Source organism: Oncorhynchus kisutch, linkage group LG11 (genome assembly GCF_002021735.2).
Source record: "Oncorhynchus kisutch isolate 150728-3 linkage group LG11, Okis_V2, whole genome shotgun sequence".
NCBI lineage: Eukaryota > Metazoa > Chordata > Actinopteri > Salmoniformes > Salmonidae > Oncorhynchus > Oncorhynchus kisutch.
In genome coordinates, this window is record NC_034184.2 from 10,050,887 (window position 1) to 10,077,830 (window position 26,944).

A 26,944-nucleotide genomic window follows, 5' to 3' on the forward strand; every position below is an offset into this window, starting at 1 on the left:
TGTCATGACACCACACTGCCAGTTGCCAGCCCAACCACTGTTGTGTCGTCAGCAAACTTATCGATGGTGTTGGAGTCGTGTTTGGCCACTCAGTTGTGGGTGAACAGGGAGTACAGGAGGGAACTACGTACACACCCCTGAGGGGCCCCAGTGTTGAGGATCAGCATGGCAGATGTGTTGTTGCCTACCCTTGCCACCTGGGGGCGGCCCGTCAGAAAGTCCAGGATCCAGTTGCAGAGGGAGGTGTTTAGTCCCAGGGTCCTTAGCTTAGTGAGGAGCTTCGTGGGCACTATGTTGTTGAACACTGAGCTGTAGTCAATGAACATACTTCTCACATAGGTGTTCCTTTTGTCCAGGTGGGAAAGGGTAGTTTGGAGTGCTGTTGAGATTGCGTTATTTGTGGATCTGTTGGGGCGGTATGCGAATTGGAGTGGGTCTAGGGTATCCGGGAGGATGCTGTTGATGTGAGCCATGACGAACCTTTCAAAGCACTTCATGGCTACCGAGGGTGGTAATCATTTAGGCAGGTTACCTTCGCTTCCTTGGGCACAGGGACTATGGTGGTCTGCTTGAAACATGTTGGTATTACAGACTATGTCAGGGAGAGGTTGAAAATCTCTGTGAAGACACTTGCCAGTTGGTTCACGCATGCTTTGAGTACACGTCCTGGTAATCCATCTGGCAGCGGCTGTGTGAATGTTTACCTGTTTAAAGGTCTTGCTCACATCGACTACCGAGAGCGTTATCTTGCAGTCATCCAGAACACGTGGTGCTCTTGTGCATGCTTCAGTGTTGCTTGCCTCGAAACGAGCATAAAAGGCATTTAGCTTGTCTGGTAGGCTCGCGTCACTGGGCAGCTCGCGTCTGGGTTTCCCTTTGTAGTCTGTAATAGTTTCAAGCCCTGCCACATTCGACGAGCGTCAGAGCCTATGTAGTAGGATTCAGTCTTAATCCTATATTGACGCTTTGCTTTTTTGAGGGTTCGTCTGAGGGCATAACAGGATTTCTTAAAGGCGTTTGGATTAGTGTCCCACTTCTTGAAAGTGGCAGCTCTAGCCTTGAGCCCAATGCGGATGTTGACTTCTGGTTGGGATATGCACGTACGGTCACTGTGGGGGGGGGGGGGTCATCGATGCACTTATTGATGAAGTCGGTGACATAGGTGGTATACTCAATGGTGGTATACTCAATGCCATTGGATGAATCCCAGAACATATTCCAGGCTGTGCTAGCAAAACAGTCCTGTAGTGTAGCATCAAATCAAATCAAATTTTATTTGTCACATACACATGGTTAGCAGATGTTAATGCGAGTGTAGCGAAATGCTTGTGCTTCTAGTTCCGACAATGCAGTAATAACGAACAAGTAATCTAACTAACAATTCCCCCCAAAAAACTACTGTCTTATACACAGTGTAAGGGGATAAGGAATATGTACATAAGGATATATGAATGAGTGATGGTACAGAGCAGCATAGGCAAGATACAGTAGATGATATTGAGTACAGTATAACATATGAGATGAGTATGTAAACAAAGTGGCATAGTTAAAGTGGCTAGTGATACATGTATTACATAAGGATGCAGTCGATGATATAGAGTCCAGTATATACGTATGCATATGAGATGAATAATGTAGGGTAAGTAACATTATATAAGGTAGCATTGTTTAAAGTGGCTAGTGATATATTTACATCATTTCCCATCAATTCCCATTATTAAAGTGGCTGGAGTTGAGTCAGTGTCATTGACAGTGTGTTGGCAGCAGCCACTCAATGTTAGTGGTGGCTGTTTAACAGTCTGATGGCCTTGAGATAGAAGCTGTTTTTCAGTCTCTCGGTACCAGCGCTGCTGCGCCTTCTTCACGATGCTGTCTGTGTGAGTGGACCAATTCAGTTTGTCTGTGATGTGTATGCCAAGGAACTTAAAACTTGCTACCCTCTCCACTACTGTTCCATCGATGTGGATAGGGGGGTGTTCCCTCTGCTGTTTCCTGAAGTCCACAATCATCTCCTTAGTTTTGTTGACGTTGAGTGTGAGGTTATTTTCCTGACACCACACTCCGAGGGCCCTCACCTCCTCCCTGTAGGCCGTCTCGTCGTTGTTGGTAATCAAGCCTACCACTGTTGTGTCGTCCGCAAACTTGATGATTGAGTTGGAGGCGTGCATGGCCACGCAGTCGTGGGTAAACAGGGAGTACAGGAGAGGGCTCAGAACGCACCCTTGTGGGGCCCCAGTGTTGAGGATCAGCGGGGAGGAGATGTTGTTGCCTACCCTCACCACCTGGGGGCGGCCCGTCAGGAAGTCCAGTACCCAGTTGCACAGGGCGGGGTCGAGACCCAGGGTCTCGAGCTTGATGACGAGCTTGGAGGGTACTATGGTGTTGAATGCCGAGCTGTAGTCGATGAACAGCATTCTCACATAGGTATTCCTCTTGTCCAGATGGGTTAGGGCAGTGTGGTTGAGATTGCATCGTCTGTGGACCTATTTGGGCGGTAAGCAAATTGGAGTGGGTCTAGGGTGTCAGGTAGGGTGGAGGTGATATGGTCCTTGACTAGTCTCTCAAAGCACTTCATGATGACGGATGTGAGTGCTACGGGGCGGTAGTCGTTTAGCTCAGTTACCTTAGCTTTCTTGGGAACAGGAACAATGGTGGCCCTCTTGAAGCATGTGGGAACAGCAGACTGGTATAGGGATTGATTGAATATGTCCGTAAACACACCGGCCAGCTGGTCTGCGCATGCTCTGAGGGCGCGGCTGGGGATGCCGTCTGGGCCTGCAGCCTTGCGAGGGTTAACACGTTAACATCCGCACCATCCAACCACTTACGTATTGAGCGAGTCATTGGTTCTTCCTGCTTTAGTTTTTTCTTGTAAACAGGAATCAGGAGGATTGAATTATGGTCGGTTTTGTCAAATGGAGGGCAGGGTAGAGCTTTTGAGGTTTTTTTCCCTCTGGTTGCACATGTGACATGTTGATAAAAATTTGGTAAAACTGATTTAAGTTTGCCTGTATTAAAGTCCATGGCCACTAAGAGCACCGCTTCTAGATGAGCATTTTCTTGTTTGCTTATGGCATTATAGAGTTGGTTGAGTGCGGTCTTAGTGCCAGCATCGGTCTGTGGTGGTAAATAGATGGCTACGAATAATATAGATGAGAACTCTCTTGGTAGATAGTGTGGTCTACAGCTTATCATAAGGTACTCTACCTCATGCGAGCAGTACCTCAAGACTTCTTTAGTATTAGACATTGCGTACCAGCTGTTATTGACAAAAAGACACACCCCCACGCCTCATCTTACCAGATGTAGCTTCTCTGTTCTGCCGGTGCATTGAAAATCCATCCAGCTCGATATTGTCCGTGTCGTCATTCAGCCTGATCTGTCCTCTTTTCCTCCGTCTTTTCTTCACACAAATGACGTGGATCTGGGCCTGTTCCCGGGAGAGCAGTATATCTGCAGTATAAAAGCTTCTTCCAGTCCATGGTGAGTAATCCCAGTTCTGATGTCCAGAAGTTATTTTCGGTCATAAGAGACGCAAAAAAATGGAACAAAATAGCATAATTGATTACGGGCATGTAAAACGTCAGCATCCTCTTCGACGCCATTTTAACAACTGTATAGTTGGATGAGGAATTTTTTTTATTCAATTGAATCCATTTAAGAATAAGGCTGTAATGTAACAAAATGTGGAAAAAGTCAAGGGGTCTAAATACTTTGTTCATGGACTGTATATGCTCACTGATGCCTACTGAAACACACAGGGACACATGGACACAGCCGTGCCTGTCATCTACTGTAGTAAGTGGCTGCCAGCCTTTCTGAACTCTGACCTCACCAGAGTAGAGTAGAGCAGTGCTCTCAGACAGATAGTCAGGTTGAAGTTCATCAAAGCCAGAGCCATCTCTCTATCCCTTCTGTCATATCCACCCTACACACACACACACAATATTTCTTAGTTTTGTCACGTTGATGGTGAGAACACCAGACTGACGCAGGTCTGTAAGTTACTCAGTATCCCTGACCCTGGCTAGAGAGAAGGTTTTACAAGACTGTGTTTCCTGAGAAATGTGATCATAGAGAGGACGTCAGGAAAGTGTGCTGCAGGAAAGTGTGCTGCTGGGGGAAGAGTAGGAAGGAGAGAGGGAGATATAGAGAGATAGAAGGGAAAGGAAGCTGCTACGGTGTCACCAGCCCAAATACATCTGATTACCAGCTCTTCTCTGAGGCAGCTGTCCCTCATTCTCCCTTCTCCTCTCTTCCCTCTCTCTCTCGCTTTCTCTCTCCTCTCTTCTCTCTTTTACTCCTCTCCTCTCTCTTTTACCTCCCCCTCTCTTACCTCTCTCTTGCCCCTCTCTCTCTCTCTTTCTCCTCTCTCTCTTCCCCCCTCTCTTGCCTCTCAATTCAATTCAAGGGGCTTTATTGGCATGGGAAACATGTGTTAACATTGCCAAAGCAAGTGAGGTTGATAATATACAAAAGTGAAATAAACAACTCTCCCTCTCTCTTTCTCCTCTCTTCCCCGCCTCTTACCTCAATCCTCTCCTCTGTTTGCTGATTACAGCTGGGTGTGGGTTTTGTTCTGTCTCTGTAATTGTATGCTTTTAAAAGTCAGATTTCTCCTCTTGAATTTAAGCCAAGAGGCTTCAAAGTGAGAGGCTCCATTACTGAGGAGTTATCAAACAGGGCTGTGCTGTGGAGACTAGACCAGATCCAGACAATTCAGACACACACACACACACAGAGACAGACACACACACACAACATACACACACACACTGTCCTGAACCTGAAGGCTGTCTCCAGCTGGACATGAACAAAACAGACCATTTCAAACATGAATGCACGCCCACTACAAAATCCAGTAGCCCTGAAGTCTACTCAAAAAAGAGAGCGACGTTCAAGAGACAATGTTTTAATATTCACCACAGTGTCCAACTGACTCCTCTGCTAGCGAACAAAGGTCTGGGGAGCTGGCTAGGTCTCCCAGACGACACCTTAGTGAAGTGAATAATGTTCACAATCCTGTCTAAGTGTTTCCCCTGGCTGTAATGGAATGAGTTCTCTTCATTATTACAGCCATTACATTCTGACACCATGCCACTGTGCTGTGCCCCTTTGATGTGCCACTGTGCGGTGCCCCTGTAATTTGCCCCTGTAATTTGCCCCTGTGATTTGCCCCAATGATGTTCCACTGTGCTGTGTCCCTGTGATGTGCTTCTGTGATGTGCCCCTGTGGATGGATTCTGTGATGTGTCCCTGTGATGTGCCCCTGTGATGTGCCCCTGTGATGTGCTTCTGTGATGTGCCCCTGTGGATGGATTCTGAAATCTTAGATTTTTAAGGAGCCAATGTCACTGGGTGACTGGATGGTAGCAATTAGACACCTCAAACTTAGCAGTAGTGGTTACCTTGAATGAATGAATACTGATCTGAAGAGTTGACGTAGCAATCCTTTGTATCTTGTTTGGTGTTTCTTGCATTGGTTTGATTGTGGTTAGAACCGTGAGTTCTTCCACCATGCACACATACACTATACTTTCAAACAGCATAAGTGTGTTTGTAGATCCCCTGATGTGTTCACCATTTATCTACCCTTGGTGGTCTGGAGTGTACACCCAAATGTGCTCCAACACCATATATACTGTAGTGCACTTCTTTAGACCAGGGTCATATGAGTGCACTAGAGAATAGAGGGAATTGGGATGCAGTGTGTGTGTGGAGGGGCACTTTGGCACTCAGGGCTCAACCCAACAGGAGGGCCCCTGGGCCCTTTGTGTCTCCAGCTACAGATGGATTAAAGGCCCTGTTTAAATCTTCAGACCCCTCTAGCTGCTGCTGTGCCCATCAGTTTCTCTTCACCACTTGAATTACCTGCACAGAGCTGAGTAACTGTCAGCCATTACGGTGCAGACAGTCATACTGTGGCAGATGGCAGCAGGAGTGAATGAGGAGTGTAGTGGGCCTCTGGGGTAATAGCAGTCATTCTCTACTGACAGATTCATTCAGATGATTTGACCTTCGAATGTGTATTTTAAAACAAAAAGTATTATTATATTATATGTTATGCAATGATGTTTCTCTAGTGTGATGACTAATAATTCAAATGTCCCTTTCTCTCTCTTTTTATCCTTCTCTGCCCCTCTCCTTCCCTCCTTCCCTCCATCCCTCCTCCACACTCCCCTTCCTCCCTTGTCCCCCTTCTCCCTTGCTCCCTCCCTCCTCCTGCTCCCTCCCTCCTCCTGCTCCCTCCCTTCTCCCCTTTCCCCCTCGCTACCTACCCCTCCCCTCCCTCCTCCCTCCCTCCCTTTCCACCCTTCTCCCTCTCCCTCCTCCATCCATTCTCCCCCATCCCTCCATCTCCCTCCCACCTCCTCTTCCTTCTTCCTTCCTCCCCCCTCCTCCTCCTCCCTCCCTGCTATAGATGGTTGTTCTGATGAACCCCATGGAGGATCCAGATAACATCCTGCGTGCTAACCGTTCCCGGGAGAAGACCTATATGTTCGATGTTGCATTTGACTGCTCAGCCAACCAGGAAGAGGTGTACAGAGCCACGACCAAGGGCCTGATCGAAGGCCTCATATCCGGCTACAATGCCACTGTTTTTGCCTACGGACCCACAGGTTTGTCATAGCTGCCCTATCCTCTATTCTAATTGCGGGTGTGTGTGTGTGTCCTCTGTCCCTGTGTGTGTTATCCTCAGGGCTGGTCTAAGCCTTTATTTACCACCCACTGGGCACCAGGGCTGGTCTAAGCCTACATCTACCAACCACTGGGCACCAGGGGAGAACTAAGCCTCTATCTACCACCCACTGGGCGGCAGGGTAGAACTAAGCCTCTATCTACCACCCACTGGGCGGCAGGGTAGAACTAAGCCTCTATTTACCACCCACTGGGCGGCAGGGGAGAACTAAGCCTCTATCGACCAAACAATGGGCGGCAGAGGAGAACAATACCCAGGAAATAACCAGCCTGGGGGTTGATGATCCTGACCACATGCCATTTAATCCATGGTTATCTCTTGTTATGTATTTATCTAATTTCAGCGGTATAATCAAACTCATAATAATGTAGTACGATCTTCCTTTTCCACTGATTGATTTATGTGGTGGTTCTAGATTCTAATTAGTCTGATATGTTACCATGGGAACTGGGAATAGGTGTTGCGTGCTTTCTCTCATTTTGCTTTTAATGGGAAGACAGGAAATGATGTCATAGGTTGCACCAGACTGCTGAGATGCAGGGCTCAGACAGGCCGTCAGACACCTTCCCCTCCATCCCTTCCTCCTTCCCTCCCTCCTTTCTTCCTCCTGTCTGTCTTTCCCTGTAGACTCACTGTTCTTAAATCTCTGCTTGAATTAAACTAATTAAGCTCAGTGTGTCAGAGCCTTTTTGTCCAAAACTGAATTAAGACCTGTTGTGACCTGTCCTCCGACCAAAACAGGCATGGTATCAGGAAATAAAGGTTGACTGGGGTTAAGCTTTCAACAAGAAGGCCTTTTAATGTTGAGTTTAAAAGTTGTGTGCATACATCCAGCTACTGAATGCGTGACACATTCCTGTACAAGGCCAAATAAATGAACTGAACTTAAAGCTACAATATGCAACAATTTGGCCCATCCAACCAAATTCTCATATAAATATGAGTTCTAGGTCTTTCATTCCCATCTAAGAATCGGAAGATCTGTTCTATGTGTGCTATTTCTTTGCTTCCCATTCTGAAGTTTTGTTTGTGCATCTTTTACTTTCTGTTTTGTACACCAGCTTCAAACAGCTGAATATGCTGTTTGGTTATGGAAAATATATAGTACCTACTCGTTCATTGTTTTTTCTTTATTTTTACTCTTTTCTACATTTTAGAATAATAATGAATACATACAAATTATGAAATAATACATGCAATCATGTAGTAAATAAAAAAGTGTTAAACTAATCAAAGTATATTTTATATTTGAGATTCTTCAAAGTAGACACCTTTTGCCTTGATTACAGCTTTGCACACTCTTGACATTCTCTCAACCAACTTCACCTGGAATGCTTTTCCAACAGTCTTGAAGGAATTCCCACATATGCTGATACTTGTTGGCTGCTTTTCCTTCACTCTGCAGTCCAACTCATCCCAAACCATCTCATTTGGGTTGAGGTCGGGTGATTGTGGAGGCCAGGTCATCTTATGCAGCACTTCATCACTCTCATTCTTGGTGAAATAGCCCTTACACAGCCTGGAGGTGTGTTGGGTCGTTGTCCTGTTGAAAAACAAATGATTTTTTTAATTTTACCTATATTTAACTAGGCAAGTCAGTTAAGAACAAATTCTTATTTTCAATGACAGCCTAGGAACAGTGGTTTAACTGCCTGTTCAGAGGCAGAACGACAGATTAGTACCTTGTCAGCTCGGGGATTTGAACTTGCAACCTTTCGGTTACTAGTCCAACGCTCTAACCACTAGGCTACCCTGCCGCCCCGATAGTCCCACTAAGCGCAAACCAGATGGGATGGCGTATCACTGCAGAATGCTGTGGTAGCCATGCTGGTTAAGTGTGCCTTGAATTCTAAATACATCACAGGCAGTGTCACCAGAAAAGCAGCCCCACACCATCACACCTCCTCCATGTTTCACAGTGGGAACAACGCATGCAGAGATCATCCGTTCACCTACTCTGCATCTCACAAAGACACGGCGGTTGGAATAAAAAATCTCACATTTGGACTCATCAGACCAAGGGACAGATTTCCGCCAGTCTATTGTCCATTGCTTGGGTTTCTTGGCCCAAGAAAGTCTCTTCTTCTTATTGGTGTCCTTTAGTAGTGGTTTCTTTGCAGCAATTTCACCATGAAGGTCTGATTCACGCAGTCTCCTCTGAATAGTTGATGTTGAGATGTCTGTTACTTGAACTTTGTGAAGCATTTATTTGGGCTGCAATTTCTGGGGCTGGTAGCTCTAATGAACTTGTCCTCTGCAGCAGCGGTAACTGTCTTCCTTTCCTGTGGTGGTCCTCATGAGAGCCAGTTTCATCATAGCGCTTGATGATTTTTTGCAACTGCACTTTTCTCTTCAATACTGTAATACTGTAAGGCTGTTCAAGGCTGTTCAAGGTTGTTCAATGCTGTTCAATGCTGTGCAATGCTGTACAATGCTCTTCAATGCGTTTCAATGCCATTCAATGTCCTTCAATGACGTTCAATGCCAATCAAAGCCGTGCAATTATCTTTAATGATGTCCAATGCCCTTCAATTTCATTAAATGTTGTTCAACGGTCTTCAATACTCTTCAGTGCTCTTCAATGCCCTTCAATTCCCTTCAATGCTCTTCAATGCCCTTCAATTCCCTTCAATACTCTTCAGTGCTCTTCAATGCCCTTCAATTCCCTTCAATGCTCTTCAATGCCCTTCAATTCCCTTCAATGCCCTTCAATTCCCTTCAATGCTCTTCAATTCCCTTCAATGCCCTTCAATTCCCTTCAATGCTCTTCAATGCCCTTCAATTCCCTTCAATGCTCTTCAATTCACTTCAATGCCATTCAATGCCATTCAATTCCCTTCAATGCTCTTCAATTCCCTTCAATTCCCTTCAATGCCATTCAATGCCATTCAATTCCCTTCAATGCCCTTCAATTCCCTTCAATGCTCTTCAATTCCCTTCAATGCCATTCAATGCCATTCAATTCCCTTCAATGCTCTTCAATTCCCTTCAATGCCCTTCAATGCCATTCAATGCTCTTCAATTCCCTTCAATGCCCTTCAATGAATCAAATCAAATCAAATGTATTTATATAGCCCTTCGTACATCAGCTGATATCTCAAAGTGCTGTACAGAAACCCAGCCTAAAACCCCAAACAGCAAGCAATGCAGGTGTAGAAGCACGGCGTAGAAGCATGCCATTCAATGCCATTCAATGCTCTTCAATTCCCTTCAATGCCCTTCAATGCCATTCAATGCCATTTAATGCTCTTCAATGCTGTTGTTTGGTATTGACACTATTATTCTCCAACTCAAACTGAAAACTGTGTGTGTTTGTGTGTGTGTGTGTAGGTTGTGGGAAGACCTTCACTATGTTAGGGACGGACAGAGAACCGGGGATCTACGTACACACTCTAAATGACCTGTTCAAAGCCATTGAGGAGACCAGCGATGACATGCAGTACAACATCTTCATGTCATACCTGGAGGTGAGAATACATACGGTCTCTGTTTGCATCCCAGGTTGAACCCTATTTCCTATATAGTGTACTACATTTCAAAAGTAGTACACTATATAGGGAATAGGGTGCTATTTTGGGACACAACCTGTGTCTGTGTTTGTTTCTCTTTGGAATACCCTGGCAACATGTCTAATGAAGAAGGTACAGTGATGCCTAAACGTTGGTGATTTACCCAATATATTACTGGGTGTTTATATATATATATGACCCAGAAGGCTTTCAGTTCAGCTAAGGTCACCAACAGTGATGTAGTCACCAAATAGTTTACTAACTTAGAACCACAACTGTGTTTCTCTTTATTCAATGGTTCAGGGTGATAGTCATGTAGATGAATGTGTCAACAAACTATGACAACCACTTCTGACAAGACTAAAACAATATAACGACTGAGGTCAATAGTGGCTGTGTTTGCTGGGAAATAGACAATGATAGACTTGTTTGTAGAGTGGTTTTTTGCGTCTCGTTGGCTGAGAGATTATCTGTGTGGCCGTGTGATTGGATAATAAAGTTCTGATAAAAGATAGTGGTCAGTCCGTGCCTGTGTGCCTGTGCGTCTGTCTGCCTGTGTGTCTGTGTGCCTGTGTGTCTGTGTCTGTGGTCCTGTGTGGACTAGTCAGATATTGACACTGATTGTTATGCTACAAACTACCAACAGAGCCATATATATATATAGTGAAAAAAAAAGTATTTAGTCAGCCACCAATTGTGCAAGTTCTTCCACTTAAAAAAGTTGAGAGAGGCCTGTAATTTTCATCATAGGTACACTTCAACTATGACAGACAAAATGAGAAAAAAAAATCCAGAAAATCACATTTTTATGAATTTATTTGCAAATTATGGTGGAAAATAAGTATTTGGTCAATAACAAAAGTTTATCTCAATACTTTGTTATATACCCTTTGTTGGCAATGACAGAGGTCAAACGTTTTCTGTAAGTCTTCACAAGGTTTTCACACACTGTTGCTGGTATTTTGGCCCATTCCTCCATGCAGATCTCCTCTAGAGCAGTGATGTTTTGGGGCTGTTGCTGAGCAACACGGACTTTCAACTCCCTCCAAAGATTTTCTATGGGGTTGAGATCTGGAGACTGGCTAGGCCACTCCAGGACCTTGAAATGCTTCTTACGAAGCCACTCCTTCGTTGCCTGGGCGGTGTGTTTGGGATCATTGTCATGCTGAAAGACCCAGCCACGTTTTTTCTTCAATGCCCTTGCTGATATAAGGAGGTTTTCACTCAAAATCTCACGATACATTCATTCTTTCCTTTACACGGATCATTCGCCTTGGTCCTTTTGCAGAAAAACAGCCGCAAAGCATGATGTTTCCACCCCCATGCTTCACAGTAGGTATGGTGTTCTTTGGATGCAACTCAGCATTCTTTGTCCTCCAAACACGACGAGTTGAGTTTTTACCAAAAAGTTATATTTTGGTTTCATCTGACATTCTCCCAATCTTCTTCTGGATCATCCAAATGCTCTCTAGCAAACTTCAGACGGGCCTGGACATGTACTGGCTTAAGCAGGGGGACACGTCTTGCACTGCAGGATTTGAGTCCCTGGCGGCGTAGTGTGTTACTAATGGTAGGCTTTGTTACTTTGGTCCCAGCTCTCTGCAGGTCATTCACTAGGTCCCCCCATGTGGTTCTGGGATTTTTGCTCACCGTTCTTGTGATCATTTTGACCCCACGGGGTGAGATATTGCGTGGAGCCCCAGATCGAGGGAGATTATCAGTGGTCTTGTACGTCTTCCATTTTCTAATAATTGCTCCCACAGTTGATTTCTTCAAACCAAGCTGCTTACCTATTGCAGATTCAGTCTTCCCAGCCTGGTGCAGGTCTACAATTTTGTTTCTGGTGTCCTTTGACAGCTCTTTGGTCTTGGCCATAGTGGAGTTTGGAGTGTGACTGTTTGAGGTTGTGGACAGGTGTCTTTTATACTGATAATAAGTTCAAACAGGTGCCATTAATACAGGTAACGAGTGGAGGACAGAGGAGCCTCTTAAAGAAGAAGTTACAGGTCTGTGAGAGCCAGAAATCTTGCTTGTTTGTAGGTGACCAAATACTTATTTTCCACCATAATTTACAAATAAATTCATTAAAAATCCTACAATGTGATTTTCTGGATTTTTTTTCTAATTTTGTCTGTCATAGTTGAAGTGTATCTGTGATGAAAATTACAGGCCTCTCTCATCTTTTTAAGTGGAAGAACTTGCACAATTGGTATATATATATATATATATATATATGACAAAATGAACAGTTGTAATCTGTTTTGAGGCTCTCTCAAACAGATGGACATCCTTTTTAGGTTCCAATATATACAATGTCAAAGCCCTTGATATTGGAACCTAAAAAGGATGTCCATCTGTTTGAGAGAGCCTCAAAACAGATTACAACAGCATCCATTCTTGTACCACATATCACATTGACTCCCAATCTCTTTAATTCAGATTGATTTATACTGCTTTGTCTGTATTTGAAAGGGGTTCATTTTGTCAGCAAGCTTAGCTTAACATTGTGCTTATTTTGTATGATTAATTCCCCATTTCTTTCCAAGAACAATCAAAGAAACCTTGACAAGTAGTGATGCGATGGTAGCAATCTTCATGATTATGGTTGATAACATAATTGTGTTCCTTCTAAGCAAACAGAGACGCATGAAGAGATTCACTCTAAGTTGTTCATCCTTTCTTCATTTAGGCAGAAAGACAGAAAAAGACAGATGATAGACAGCTCTTTATTAAAAAGACCAAAAATGGAAAGAACGCTCTATCAGCCAAAGACGTCAAGCAGAGAAATATTTCTAGAGTAGAATGAGCGACAGCCAGTGTCCTTGTGTTTGGAAGAAATTAACATTGATTACAGAATGCATAAGACATAGAAATTACATAATGCCATTGATTTGAAGTTTGACACTTGCTATCTTATGATTCAACTACAAGCAATTCTATAATCTATTCTGTAAACTATTATTCCACAAGTTATTCTTCTAATATGCTATTCTGTAAGCTATTCTATAAGCTATTATTCTACAAGCTATTCTATAATTTATTTATCTACAAGCTATTCTGTAAGCTATTCTATAAGCTATTCTTCTACAAGCTATTCTATAAGCTATTCTTCTACCAGCTATTCTGTAAGCTATTCTATAAACTATTATTCTACAAGCAATTCTACAAGCTATTCTATGAGCTATTATTCTACAAGCTATTCTGTAAGCTATTCTATAAGCTATTCTTCTGCAAACTATTTTTCTAAAAGCTATTCTATAAGCTATTCATCTACAAGTTATTTTACAAGCTATTCTACAAGCTATTCAAATACACGCTATTCTACAATCTATTCTACGACAAGCTATTCTAGAACTAGCTATTATATAAGCAATTATTCTACAAGCTATTCTACAAGCTATTTTTCTACAAGCTATTCTACTACAAGCTATTATTCTACAAGCTATTCTGTAAGCTATTATATAAGCTATTATTTTACAAGCTATTCTTCTACAAACTATTCTTCTACAAGCTATTCTATAACTACAAGCTATTCTACAAGCTATTATTCTGCAATCTATTCTACAAGCTATTATTCTACAAGCTATTATTCTAGAAACTGTTCTACTACAAGATATTCTATAAGCTATTATTCTATAAGCTATTATTCTACAAGCAAACTCTACAAGCTATTCTATAAGTTATTCTATAAGCTTTTTTTCTACAAGCTTTTCTACAAGCTATTCTACAAGCTATTCTTCTTCACGCTATTAAACTACAAGCTATTCTACAAGCTATTATTCTGCAATCTATTTTACAAGCTATTATTCTACAAGCTGTTCTACTACAAGCTATTATTCTACAAGCTATTATTCTAGAAACTGTTCTACTACAATATATTCTATAAGCTATTATTCTACAAGCAAACTCTACAAGCTATTCTGCAAGCTATTCTACCACAAGCTATTATACAATCTATTCTACTTCAAGCTACTCTAGTACAAGCTATTATATAAGCTGTTATTCTACAAGCTGTTATTCTACAAGCTATTATTCTACAAGCTATTCTATTACAAGCTATTCTACTACAAGCTATTATTCTACATGCTATTCTATTACAAGCTATTATATAAGCTATTCAACAAGCTATTATTCTACAAACTATTCTTCTTCAAGCTATTCTTCTACACTCTTTTCTGCAAGATATTCTACAAGATATTCTTCTAATAGTTATTCTACAAACAATTCTTCTACAAGTTATTCTACAAGCTACTCTACAAGCTATTCTACAAGCTATTCTACTGCAAGCTATTCTACTACAAGCTATTCTTCAAGCTATTCTGCAAGCTATTCTAACACAAGGTATTCCACTACAAGCTATTCTACTACAAGCTATTATTCTACAAGATATTAGTCAACAAGCTATTCTAAAAGCTATTCTAAAAGCTATTATCCTACAAGCTATTCTAAAAGCTATTCTAAAAGCTATTCTAAAAGCTATTATCCTACAAGCTATTCTAAAAGCTATTATCCTACAAGCTATTCTAAAAGCTATTATCCTACAAGCTATTCAACTACAAGCTATTATACAAGCTATTCTAAAAGCTATTATCCTACAAGCTATTCAACTACAAGCTATTATACAAGCTATTCTAAAAGCTATTATCCTACAAGCTATTATACAAGCTATTCTACAAGCTATTCTAAAAGCTATTATCCTACAAGCTATTCAACTACAAGCTATTATACAAGCTATTCTAAAAGCTATTATCCTACAAGCTATTCAACTACAAGCTATTATACAAGCTATTCTAAAAGCTATTCTAAAAGCTATTATCCTACAAGCTATTCAACTACAAGCTATTATACAAGCTATTATACAAGCTATTCTACAAGCTATTCTAAAAGCTATTCTACAAGCTATTCAACTACAAGCTATTATACAAGCTATTATACAAGCTATTATACAAGCTATTATACAAGCTATTATACAAGCTATTATACAAGCTATTATACAAGCTATTATACAAGCTATTATACAAGCTATTCTACAAGCTTTTATTCTACAAGCTATTCTTCTACAAGCTATTCTAAGAGAAGCTATTCTACCACAAGCTATTCTACTACAAGTTATTCTACAAGCTATTCTACTTCAGGTTATTCTGCAAGCTATTCTACTACAAGCTATTCAACTACAAGCTATTTTACAAGCTTTTATTCTACAAGCTATTAACAAACTATTCTACAAGCTATTCTTCTACAAGCTATTCTGCAAGCTATTCTTCTTCAAGATATTATACTACAAGCTATTATACAAGCTATTATTCTGGAATCTGTTCTACCAGCTATTATTCTACAAGCTATTCTATGACCTATTATTCTACAAGCTATTCTATAACCTATTATTCTACAAGCTATTGCACAACAAGCTATTCTTTAAGCTATTCTATGAGCTATTATTCTACAAGCTATTCTATAAGCTATTCTAGTACAAGCTATTATATACGCTATTATTCTACAAGCTATTCTACAAGCTTTTATTCTATAAGCTTTATATTACAAGCTATTCTACGACAAGCTATTCTTCCACAAGCTATTATTCTACAAGCTATTATATTACAAGCTATTCTACTACAAGCTATTCTACGACAAGCTATTCTTCCACAAGCTATTATTCTACAAGCTATTATATTACAAGCTATTCTACGACAAGCTATTCTACGACAAGCTATTATTCTATAAGCTTTATATTACAAGCTATTCTACGACAAGCTATTCTACGACAAGCTATTATATTACAAGCTATTCTACTACAAGCTATTCTACGACAAGCTATTCTTCCACAAGCTATTATTCTACAAGCTATTCTATATGCTTTTCAGCAAGCTATTATTCTACAAAATCTTATTTTTCAAGCCATTATTCTACAAGCTATTCTTCTAATAGTTATTCTGCAGCCTATTCTACAAGATTTTATTCTACAAACTATTACAACTATTCTACAAGCTATACTACAAGTTATTCTTCAAGCTATTCTACTACAAGCTGTTCTGCAAGCTATTATTCTTCAAGCTATTCTACTACTAGCTATTCTGCTACAAGCTATTCTACAAGCTATTCCACAAGCTATTCTTCTACAATCTATTCTACAACAAGCTATTCTATGAGCTATTCTACTACTAGCTATTCTACAAGCTATTATTCTACAAGCTATTCTACTACAGGCTATTATTCTACAAGCTATTCTACTACAAGCTATTCTACAACAAGCTATTCTATCGGCTATTCTACTTCAAACTATTATACTACAAATTATTCAACAAGCTACTCAACTACAAGTTAATATTCAAGCTATTCTACTACAAGTTATTCTACTACAAGTTATTCTACAAGCTATTCTACTACAAGTTATTCTATAAGCTTTTCTACAAGCTATTCTTCTTTAAGCTATTCTACTTCAAGCTATTCTACAAGCTATTATTCTACAAAGCTATTCTAAATGCTATTCTACTACAGGCTATTATTCTACAAAGCTATTCTAAATGCTATTCTACTACAAGCAATTATTCTACAAGCTATTCTACAAGCTACTCTACTACAAGCTATTCCAAGGCAGTTAACCCACTGTTCCTAGGCAGTCATTGAAAATAAGAATTTATTCTTAACTGGCTTACCTAGTTAAATAAAGGTCAAATATATATTTTTTAATTTAAATCATTCTACAAGCTTTTCTTCTACAAGCTATTGTACAAGCTATTATGCAAGCTATTCTACAAGCTTTTCTACAAGCTATTCTTCTTCAAGCTATTCTACAAGCTATTTTTCTACAAGCTATTTTCCTACAAGATATTCTACAAGCTATTCGAATACAAGTTATTCTACAAGCTATTCTACGACAAGCTGTTCAACTACAAGCTGTTCTGCAAGCTATTATTCTTCAAGCTATTCTACTACTAGCTATTCTGCTACAAGCTATTCTACTACAAGCTATTCTACTACAAGCTATTCTATAAGCTATTCTACAATCGATTCTACAATCTAATACTCTCCAAGCTATTCTACTACTAGCCATTCTACTCAAGCTATTCAACAAGCTATTCCACAAGCTATTTTCTACAATCTTTTCTACAACAAGCTATTCTAAAAGCTATTCATCTTCAAGCTATTCTACAAGCTATTTTTCTACAAGCTATTCTGCAGTCTATTCTTCGACAAGCTGTTTTTTTGACAAGCTATTCTCCTACAAGCTATTATTCTGCACGCTATTATTCTACAAGCTCTTCTACAATATATTCTACAAGCTATTCTACAAGATATTATACAATGTAATTTACATTCTTAAGAGTATAATCATTTCTTGGATATAATAAGTCCTTGAATATAAGAATTCCTTGGATGTTGAGCTTCTGAGATGTGATTTGGAAGCTAATGACCCATTCCCTGTTCCCAGATCTACAACGAGATGATCCGGGACCTTCTCAACCCATCCTCTGGGTTCCTGGACCTGAGAGAGGATTCTAAAGGAGAGATCCAGGTGGCTGGCATCACAGAGGTCTGCACTATCAACGCCCGAGAGGTGAGAGGTCACGTCTGGCCACGCTAACTCCATGCTTTACAAGATCAAAGAGCTTGTAAGCAAGCATTTCACGATAAAGTCTACAACTGTTGTATTCAGCGCATGTGACATATAATATTTGATTTGATCACACACTTTACATAAAACACATACAGTACCAGTCAAATGTTTGGACACCCATATTCATTCAAAGTTTTTTCTTTATTTTTACTATTTTCTACATTTTTTAAATAATAGTGAAGACATCAAAATCACATATGGTAACCGAATCATGTAGTAACCTAAAAGTGTTAAACATATCAAAATATATTTTTGATTTTAGATTCTTCAAAGTAGCCACCCTTTGCCTTGATGACAGCTTTGCACACTGTTGGCATTCTCTCAACCAGTTTCATTAGGAATGCTTTTCCAATAGCCTTGAACGAGTTCCCACATATATCGCAACAAAGCATCCTTCACTCATGCTGCCAAACAAACCTGATCATCCTACAGATTCTCGACTTCGGCGATGTCATCTATAAAATAGCCTCCAACACTCTACTCAACAAACTGGATGCAGTCTACCACAGTGCCATCCGTTTTGTCACCAAAGCCCCATACACTACACACCATTGCGACCTGTACGCTCTCGTTGGTTGGCCCTCGCTTCATACTCATCGCCAAACTCACTGGCTACAGGTTATCTACAAGTCTCTGCTAGGTAAAGCCCCACCTTATCTCAGCTCACTGGTCACCATAGCAGCACCCACTCGTAGCACGTGCTCCAGCAGGTATATCTCACTGGTCACCTCCAAAGCCAATTCCTCCTTTGGTCATCTTTCCTTCCAGTTCTCTGCTGCCAATGACTGGAACGAACTGCAAAAATCTTTGCATTTGGAGACTCATATCGCCCTCACTAGCTTTAAGCACCAGCTGTCAGAGCAACTCACAGATCACTGCACCTGTACATAGCCCATCTGTAAACAGCCCATCTATCTACCTACTGTACCTCATCCCCATACTGTATTTTTTTTATTTTTTATCTTGCTCCTTTGCACCCCAGTATCTCTACTTGCACATTCATCTTCTGCACATCTACCATTCCAGTGTTTAATTGCCATATTGTAATTACTTTGCCACCATGGCCTATTTACTGCATTAACTCCCTTATCTTACCTCATTTGCACTCACTGTATGTAGACTTGTTGTTTTCTTTTGTTCTACTGTATTATTGACTATGTTTTGTTTATTCCATGTGGAACTCTTTATCTTGGCCAGGTCGCAGTTGCAAATGAGAACTTGTTCTCAACTAGCCTACCTGGTTAAATAAAGGTGAAAAAATAAATCAATAAAAAGATATGCTGAGCACTTGTTGGCTGCTTTTCCTTCACACTGCCGTCAAACTCATCCCAAACCATCTCAATTGGGTTGAGGTCAGGTGATTGTGGAGGACCAGGTCATCTGATGCAGCACTCCATCACTCTCCTTCTTGGTCAAATAGCCCTTACATGCAAAGCACAATCACACCTCCTCCTCCATGCTTCACGGTGGGGCCCACACATGTGGAGAGCATCCGTTCACCCACTCTACGTCTCACAAAGGCAGGGCAGTTGGAACCAAAAATCTCACATTTGGACTCATCAGACCAAAGGCCAGATTTCCACCGGTCTAATGTCCATTGCTTGTGTTTCTTGGCCCAAGCAAGTCTCTTCTTCTTATTGGTCTCCTTTAGTAGTGGTTTCTTTGTAGTCATTTGACCATGAAGACCTGATTCACGCAGCCTCATCTGAACAGTTGAACTGTTACTTGAACTCTGTAAAGCATTTTATTTGGGCTGCAATCTGAGGTGCATTTAACTCAAATTAACTTATCCTCTGCAGCAGGGGTTACTCTGGGTCTTCCTTTCCTGTGGTGGTCCTCATGAGAGCCAGTTTCATCATAGCCCTTGATGGTTTTTGCGACTGCACTTGAAGAAACGTTCAAAGTTCTTCAAATGTTCCGTATTGACTGACCTTCATGTCTTAAAGTTATGATGGACTGTCATTTCTCTTTGCTTATTCGAGCTGTTCTTGCCATATTATAGACTTGGTCTTTTACCAAATAGGGCTATCTTCTGTATTCCAACCCTACCTTGTCATAACACATCTGATTGGCTCAAACACATTAAGAATGAACTTTTAGGCCTCCCGGGTGGCGCACTGGTTAAGGGCGCTGTACTGCAGTGCCAGCTGTGCCACCAGAGGCTATGGGTTCGCGCCCAGGCTCTGTCGTAAACGGCCGCGACCGTGAGGTCCGTGGGGTGACGCACAATTGAACCAGAACTTCTTCTTTAAGAGGCTCCTCTGTCCTCCGCTCGTTACCTGTATTAATGGCACCTGTTTGAACTTGTTATCAGTATAAAAGACACCTGTCCACAATCTCAAACAGTCACACTACAAACTCCGCTATGGCCAAGACCAAAGAGCTGTCAAAGGACACCAGAAACAAAATTGTAGATCTGCACCAGGCTGGGAAGACTGAATCTGCATTAGGTAAGCAGCTTGGTTTGAAGAAATCAACTGTGGGAGCAATTATTAGGAAATGGAAGACGTACAAGACCACTGATAATCTCCCTCGATCTGGGGCTCCACGCAAGATCTCACACCGTGGGGTCAAAATGATCACAAGAACGGTGAGCAAAAATCCTAGAACCGCATGGGGGGACCTAGTGAATGACCTGCAGAGAGCTGGGACCAAAGTAACAAAGCCTACCATCAGTAACACACTACGCCGCCAGGGACTCAAATCCTGCAGTGCCAGACGTGTCCCCCTGCTTAAGCCAGTACATGTCCAGGCCCGTCTGAAGTTTGCTAGAGAGCATTTGGATGATCCAGAAGAAGATTGGGAGAATGTCAGATGAAACCAAAATATAACTTTTTGGTAAAAACTCAACTCGTTGTGTTTGGAGGACAAAGAATGCTGAGTTGCAACCAAAGAACACCATACCTACTGTGAAGCATGGGGGTGGAAACATCATGCTTTGGGGCTGTTTTTCTGCAACGGGACCAGGACGACTGATCCGTGTAAAGGAAAGAATTAATGGGGCCATGTATCGTGAGATTTTGAGTGAAAACCACCTTACATCAGCAAGGGCATTGAAGATGAAACGTGGCTGGGTCTTTCAGCATGACAATGATCCCAAACACACCGCCCGGGCAGCAAAGGAGTGGCTTCGTAAGAACCATTTCAAGGTCCTGGAGTGGCCTAGCCAGTCTCCAGATCTCAACCCCATAGAAAATCTTTGGAGGGAGTTGAAAGTCTGTGTTGGCCAGCAACAGCCCCAAAACAGCACTGCTCTAGAGGAGATCTGCATGGAGGAATGGGCCAAAATACCAGCAACAGTGTGTGAAAACCTTGTGAAGACTTACAGAAAACGTTTGTCCTCTGTCATTGCCAACAAAGGGTATATAACAAAGTATTGAGAAACTTTTGTTATTGACCAAATACTTATTTTCCACCATAATTTGCAAATACATTTTTAAAAATCCTACAATGTGATTTCTGGATTTTTTTTGTTGTCATTTTGTCTGTCATAGTTGTAGTGTACCTATGATGAAATTTACAGGCCTCTCTCATCTTTTTAATTGGGAGAACTTGCACAATTAGTGGATGACTAAATACTTTTTTGCCCCCCAAGAATGAACTTTTAACAATGCACACTCGTTAATTGAAATGCATTCCAGGTGACTACCTCATGAAGCTGGTTGAGAGAATGCCAAGAGTGTGCAAAGCTGTCATCAGCTTTGAATAAGTAGGTGTGTCCAAACTTTTGACTGATACTGTAAATACAAACTATACATTGTTATCTAAATACGTATATTGTATATTATGAAGCCTACATAACACATCTACAAGCACTTCATATTAGAGATACATAGAGCTACATAGAGCTTTATGACTGTGTTCCTGCCAGATCATGGATCTGCTGATGAAGGGTAATAAGCAGCGTACCCAGGAGCCCACGGCAGCCAACCAGACTTCGTCCCGGTCCCATGCCGTGCTGCAGGTGTCGGTCAGGCAGACGAGCCGCTGTCGAGACCTTCTACAGGAAGTCCGCTTCGCACGCCTCTTCATGATCGACCTTGCCGGCTCAGAACGAGCCTCACAGGTGCAGAACACTATGTGTGTGTAGGGGTGTGTGTATGAGTATGGTGTAGGGGCGTGTGTGTGTTTTTTTTTCACTTGTTATGGTCTGTGACTTGTGTCCATAACATAACATCACAGTCTCCTTCCAGACATTCCAGTGTGTGTGTGCGTTTGGGGGGGGGGGGGCTCTAAGCCCTATATTGTACTAAAACCCATAGGTCCCTGATCAGAAGTAGTGTACTATGTAGGGAATAGGGTTTATAGGACACTTTAATAAAGGCCCTTCACAGTGTAAGAACAATGGATTTACACTGTAGACCATTAAGGGAAAGAAGGGGTTAATGTCCCTATAGTTGACCGTCTATCAGCGTCTTCTTTATGACAAAATGGATGATATCATTGATTTAATTATTATTTATTTTTTTTACATTTATTTAACTTGGCAAGTCAGTTAAGAGCAAATTCTTATTTACAATGACGGCCTACCAAAAGACAAAAGGCCTTCTGCGGGGACGGGGGCTGGGATAATAAAATTAATAAATATAAACAATATAAATATAGGACAAAACACACATCACAACAAGAGAGACAACACAACACTACATAAAGAGAGACCTAAGACAACAACATAGCAAGGCAGCAACACATGACAACGAGAGGTCGACCGATTATGATTTTTCAACAGCGATAACGATTATTGGTATCGTATTATCCAATACTGGATGAACACTTATTTTTACTTAATATAATACATAAATAAAAATCTATTTAGCCTCTAAAAAAATTATGAAACATGTTCAATTTTGTTGTAAAAAAAACAGTGTTGGAGAAGAAAGTAAAAGTGCAATATATGCCATGTAAAAATGCTAACGTTTAAGTTCCTTGCTCAGAACATGAGAACATATGAAAGTTGGTGGTTGCTTTTAACATGAGACTTCAATATTCCAAGGTAAGAGGTTTTAGGTTGTAGTTAATATAGTATTTATAGGACTATTTCTCTCTATACCATTTGTATTTCATATACCTTTGACTATTGGATGTTCTTATAGACACTTTAGTATTGCCAGTGTAACAGGATAGCTTCCGTCCCCCTCCTCGCCCCTACTTGGGCTCGAACCAGGAACACATCGTCAACAGCCACCCTCAAAGCATCATTACCCATCGCAAGGGGGAACAACTACTCCAAGTCTCAGAGCGAGTGACGTTTGAAACGCTATTAGTGCGCACCCCGCTAACTAGCTATCCATTTCACATCGGTTACACCAGCCTAATCTCTGGAGTTGATAGGCTTGAAGTCATAAACAGCACAATGCTTGAAGCATTGCGAAGAGCTGCTGGCAAAACGCACAAAAGTGCTGTTTGAATGAATGCTTACGAGCCTGCTGGTGCCTACCATCGCTCAGTCAGACTGCTCTATCAAATCATAGTGTCACGATCGTCGTATGGGGACCAAAGCGCAGCGTTGTTAGAATACATTCTTCTTTATTTCAGGAAGAACACTTAAACAAAACAAGTGTGGTGGAGGTACCTGTACCAGACAGGGGGAGACAGGCCAGGGAGAGAGGGGTGAGTGTGGTGGAGGTACCTGTACCAGACAGGGGGAGACAGGCCAGGGAGAGAGGGGTGAGTGTGGTGGAGGTACCTGTAACAGACAGGGGGAGACAGTCCAGGGAGAGAGGGGTGAGTGTGGTGGAGGTACCTGTACCAGACAGGGGGAGACAGGCCAGGGAGAGAGGGGTGAGTGTGGTGGAGGTACCTGTACCAGACAGGGGGAGACAGTCCAGGGAGAGTGGGGTGAGTGTGGTGGAGGTACCTGTACCAGACAGGGGGAGACAGTCCAGGGAGAGAGGGGTGAGTGGTGGAGGTACCTGTACCAGACAGGGGGAGACAGGCCAGGGAGAGAGGGGTGAGTGTGGTGGAGGTACCTGTACCAGACAGGGGGAGACAGTCCAGGGAGAGAGGGGTGAGTGTGGTGGAGGTACCTGTACCAGACAGGGGGAGACAGTCCAGGGAGAGAGGGGTGAGTGTGGTGGAGGTACCTGTACCAGACAGGGGGAGACAGGCCAGGGAGAGAGGGGTGAGTGTGGTGGAGGTACCTGTACCAGAGGGGGAGACAGGCCAGGGAGAGAGGGTGAGTGTGGTGGAGGTACCTGTACCAGACAGGGGGAGACAAGCCAGGGAGAGAGGGGTGAGTGTGGTGGAGGTACCTGTACCAGACAGGGGGAGACAAGGTGAAATCCTAGCAGCAGTACAGCAGGCAATGTGAGTAGGTTTCACAGCCACTTGGGAGAAGCTTTTATTTCTGGAGGTGGATTTCTTGTATAAAATGCCAGGGAATGGTCTTTGAACAGCAGGAGGGGCTTCAGATGATGCTTCAAAGACTCCTGACACTTGTTGGGCCCAAAGGCCTTTTACTTCACACCGTAGTGCTAATTGAATTTGTTTCTGACTCAGTTCCAGGTTGGAATGGTGTCCTCAGGTCTCTGCTGTTTGTTGGTTAGAACACCCTCCGTTTAGCTTGGAAAAATAAAACCTTGTAAGCAGTAATCTCTCCGGTTAATTTTGGTCAAAATTAGGTTGTAGGTTTGTAGTTTTGATCTGGAGTGAAGGCCATGCTGTGGAGGGTAGCATCCTGCATATGTACCTGCCGAAACATCCAAGTTTATCTAACTCCAAATCTATCCTTTTGTAAAAAGAAAACATGTTGAAAATGTGAGAGCTCACATTAAGCCGTGTCTCTCTCTCTGAGGGATGGTGCTGTAACTTTACCGTGACATCTATAGCACAGTTTTATGGTGCTGCTTACTTTTGTTGAACAGATTACAGTTGGAGTGACGCCAATACTGGCAACAGAATGTCTGCATCCCAAATGGCACCCTATTCCCTATAGTGCACTACTTTTGAGCTATGGGTCAAAAAGTAGTGCTCTACATAGGAAATATGATTCCATTTGGTTCCTGGAAGAACATAGGGCCTGTACTAAAGTTATCCTCTTGGTTCCTGGAGGATCATAGGGCCTGTACTAAAGTTATCCTCTTGGTTCCTGGAGGAACATAGGGCCTGTACTAAAAGTTATCCTCTTGGTTCCTGGAGGAACATAGGGCCTGTACTAAAAGTTATCCTCTTGGTTCCTGGAGGAACATAGGGCCTGTACTAAAGTTATCCTCTTGGTTCCTGGAGGAACATAGGGCCTGTACTAAAGTTATCCTCTTGGTTCCTGGAGGAACATAGGGCCTGTACTAAAGTTATCCTCTTGGTTCCTGGAGGATCATAGGGCCTGTACTAAAGTTATCCAACGTTGGGGCGGCAGCGTAGCCTAGTGGTTAGAGCATTGGACTAGTAACCAAAAGGTTGCAAGATTGAATCCCCGCGCTGACAAGGTACAACATCTGTCGTTCTGCCCCTGAACAAGGCAGTTAGCCCACTGTTCCTAGGCCGTCATTGAAAATAAGAATTTGTTCTTAACTGACTTGCCCAGTTAAATTAAAGTCTTTTCACATTTGGTATACTTAGAATTTCTCCTGTGAACTCTGAAGGCTTCTTAATAGGTGTTTTCTTCTCATATTCGTTGCTGTGGTTCCCTGTAGTCGTTCTACTCTAGGCAAAGTGCTTAAAAACCTATTCAGGGTCTGTGGGTCTCCCATGGGACGGTTGAGCTAACGTAGGCTAATGCGATTAGCATGAGGTTGTAAGTAACACAAAAAATTCTCAGGACATAGACATATCTGATATGGGCAGAAATCTTAAATTCTTGTTAATCTAACTGCACTGTCCAATTTAGAGTAGTCATTACAGTGAAATAATACCATGCTATTGTTTGAGTTTTGATCTTGAAAAGTTATTAATAAACAAATCAGGCACGTTTGGGCAGTCTTGATACAAAATTTTTAACAGAAATATAATGGTTCATTGGATCAGTAGGGAACTTTGCACATACACTATTGCCATCTAGTGGCCAAAATCTAAATTGCACCTGGGCTGGAATTACACATTATGGCCTTTCTCTTGCATTTCAAAGATGATGGTACAAACAAAAAAGAATCGGTTGGTTTTTTTCTTTGTATTATCTTTTACTAGATCTAAAGTGTTATATTTTCCTACATTCCTTTCACATTTCCACAAATGTCCAATTGTTTCCTTTCAAGTGGTATCAAGAATATGCATATCCTTGCTTCAGGGCCTGAGCTACAGGCAGTTAGATTTGGTGAATGTTGTTAGATTAGCGTCCATATTAAAACAGCCAGACCTCATAAACACAATGGTTTGTGTCCCAAATACCACCCAATTTCCAGGGCTCTGGTCAAAAGTAGTGTACTATACAGGGAATACGGTGCCATTTGGTACGCTACCATGACAAAAACATGCAATCATGCCTGAATGGAGAGAACACGTATATTTACCATGGAAACTTTTAGAACATTTAACCAGCTAGGCTCTTCTATGGATGTATATCATAGCCTATAGGCTACCGGTCTCTTAAGATATAGGAGAACAGAGGGGGTTCCACTACCTCTGGGATGTTTTCTGTCAGTGAGATGTGTTTTGTTCCAAGGCTGGTAACACTTTCTATAAAGTACCTATGTAATAACATCCCTTATAATGCATTATAATACATGTATGATGTGTTGTGACATTGACAGCGTTCATAGTAACTCATAAGCGGTTATAAAAAAGCTGCGTGATGTTTTACTTGCAACTCTTCCAATGTAACTGCAGACAGAGGAAAGAAAAGGAGGGTTAGAGCCCCCTCTGCTGGTTAACATAGGCAGTATCTGTCCTAGGCTGTAACTCATCAAACCCGAGACAATGGCCGTCTACTACTTTGTAGACAGACTGACTGATCTACAAATCACCTTGCATCCTAAATAACCACTCTATTAATTGTTGACCAGTCAGTCTGCTCAGTCGGTGATCAGCACAATGTATGCTCTGGAACATGTGGGGCGGCATGTTGTGGTTAGAGCGATGGGCCAGTAGCCGAAAGGTTGCTAGATTGAATGAGCTGACAAGGTCAAAAATCTTTCGTTCTGCCCCCGAATAAAGCAGTTAACCCACTGGTTGGCCGTCATTGTAAAT

General features: G+C 41.9%; 1 protein-coding gene across 1 annotated transcript in view; it reads left to right on the top strand.

Moving 5' to 3' along the window:
* The window catches only part of LOC109900068 (kinesin-like protein KIF19), a 79,339-nt gene that overhangs the window by 43,780 nt on the left and 8,615 nt on the right, over positions 1-26,944 (top strand). The window contains exons 3-6 of the mRNA XM_020495792.2: positions 6,422-6,620; positions 10,031-10,167; positions 17,639-17,764; positions 21,696-21,890. Of these exons, the coding sequence (XP_020351381.1) occupies positions 6,422-6,620; positions 10,031-10,167; positions 17,639-17,764; positions 21,696-21,890 (657 nt within the window). The remainder of the gene's footprint in view (positions 1-6,421; positions 6,621-10,030; positions 10,168-17,638; positions 17,765-21,695; positions 21,891-26,944) is intronic.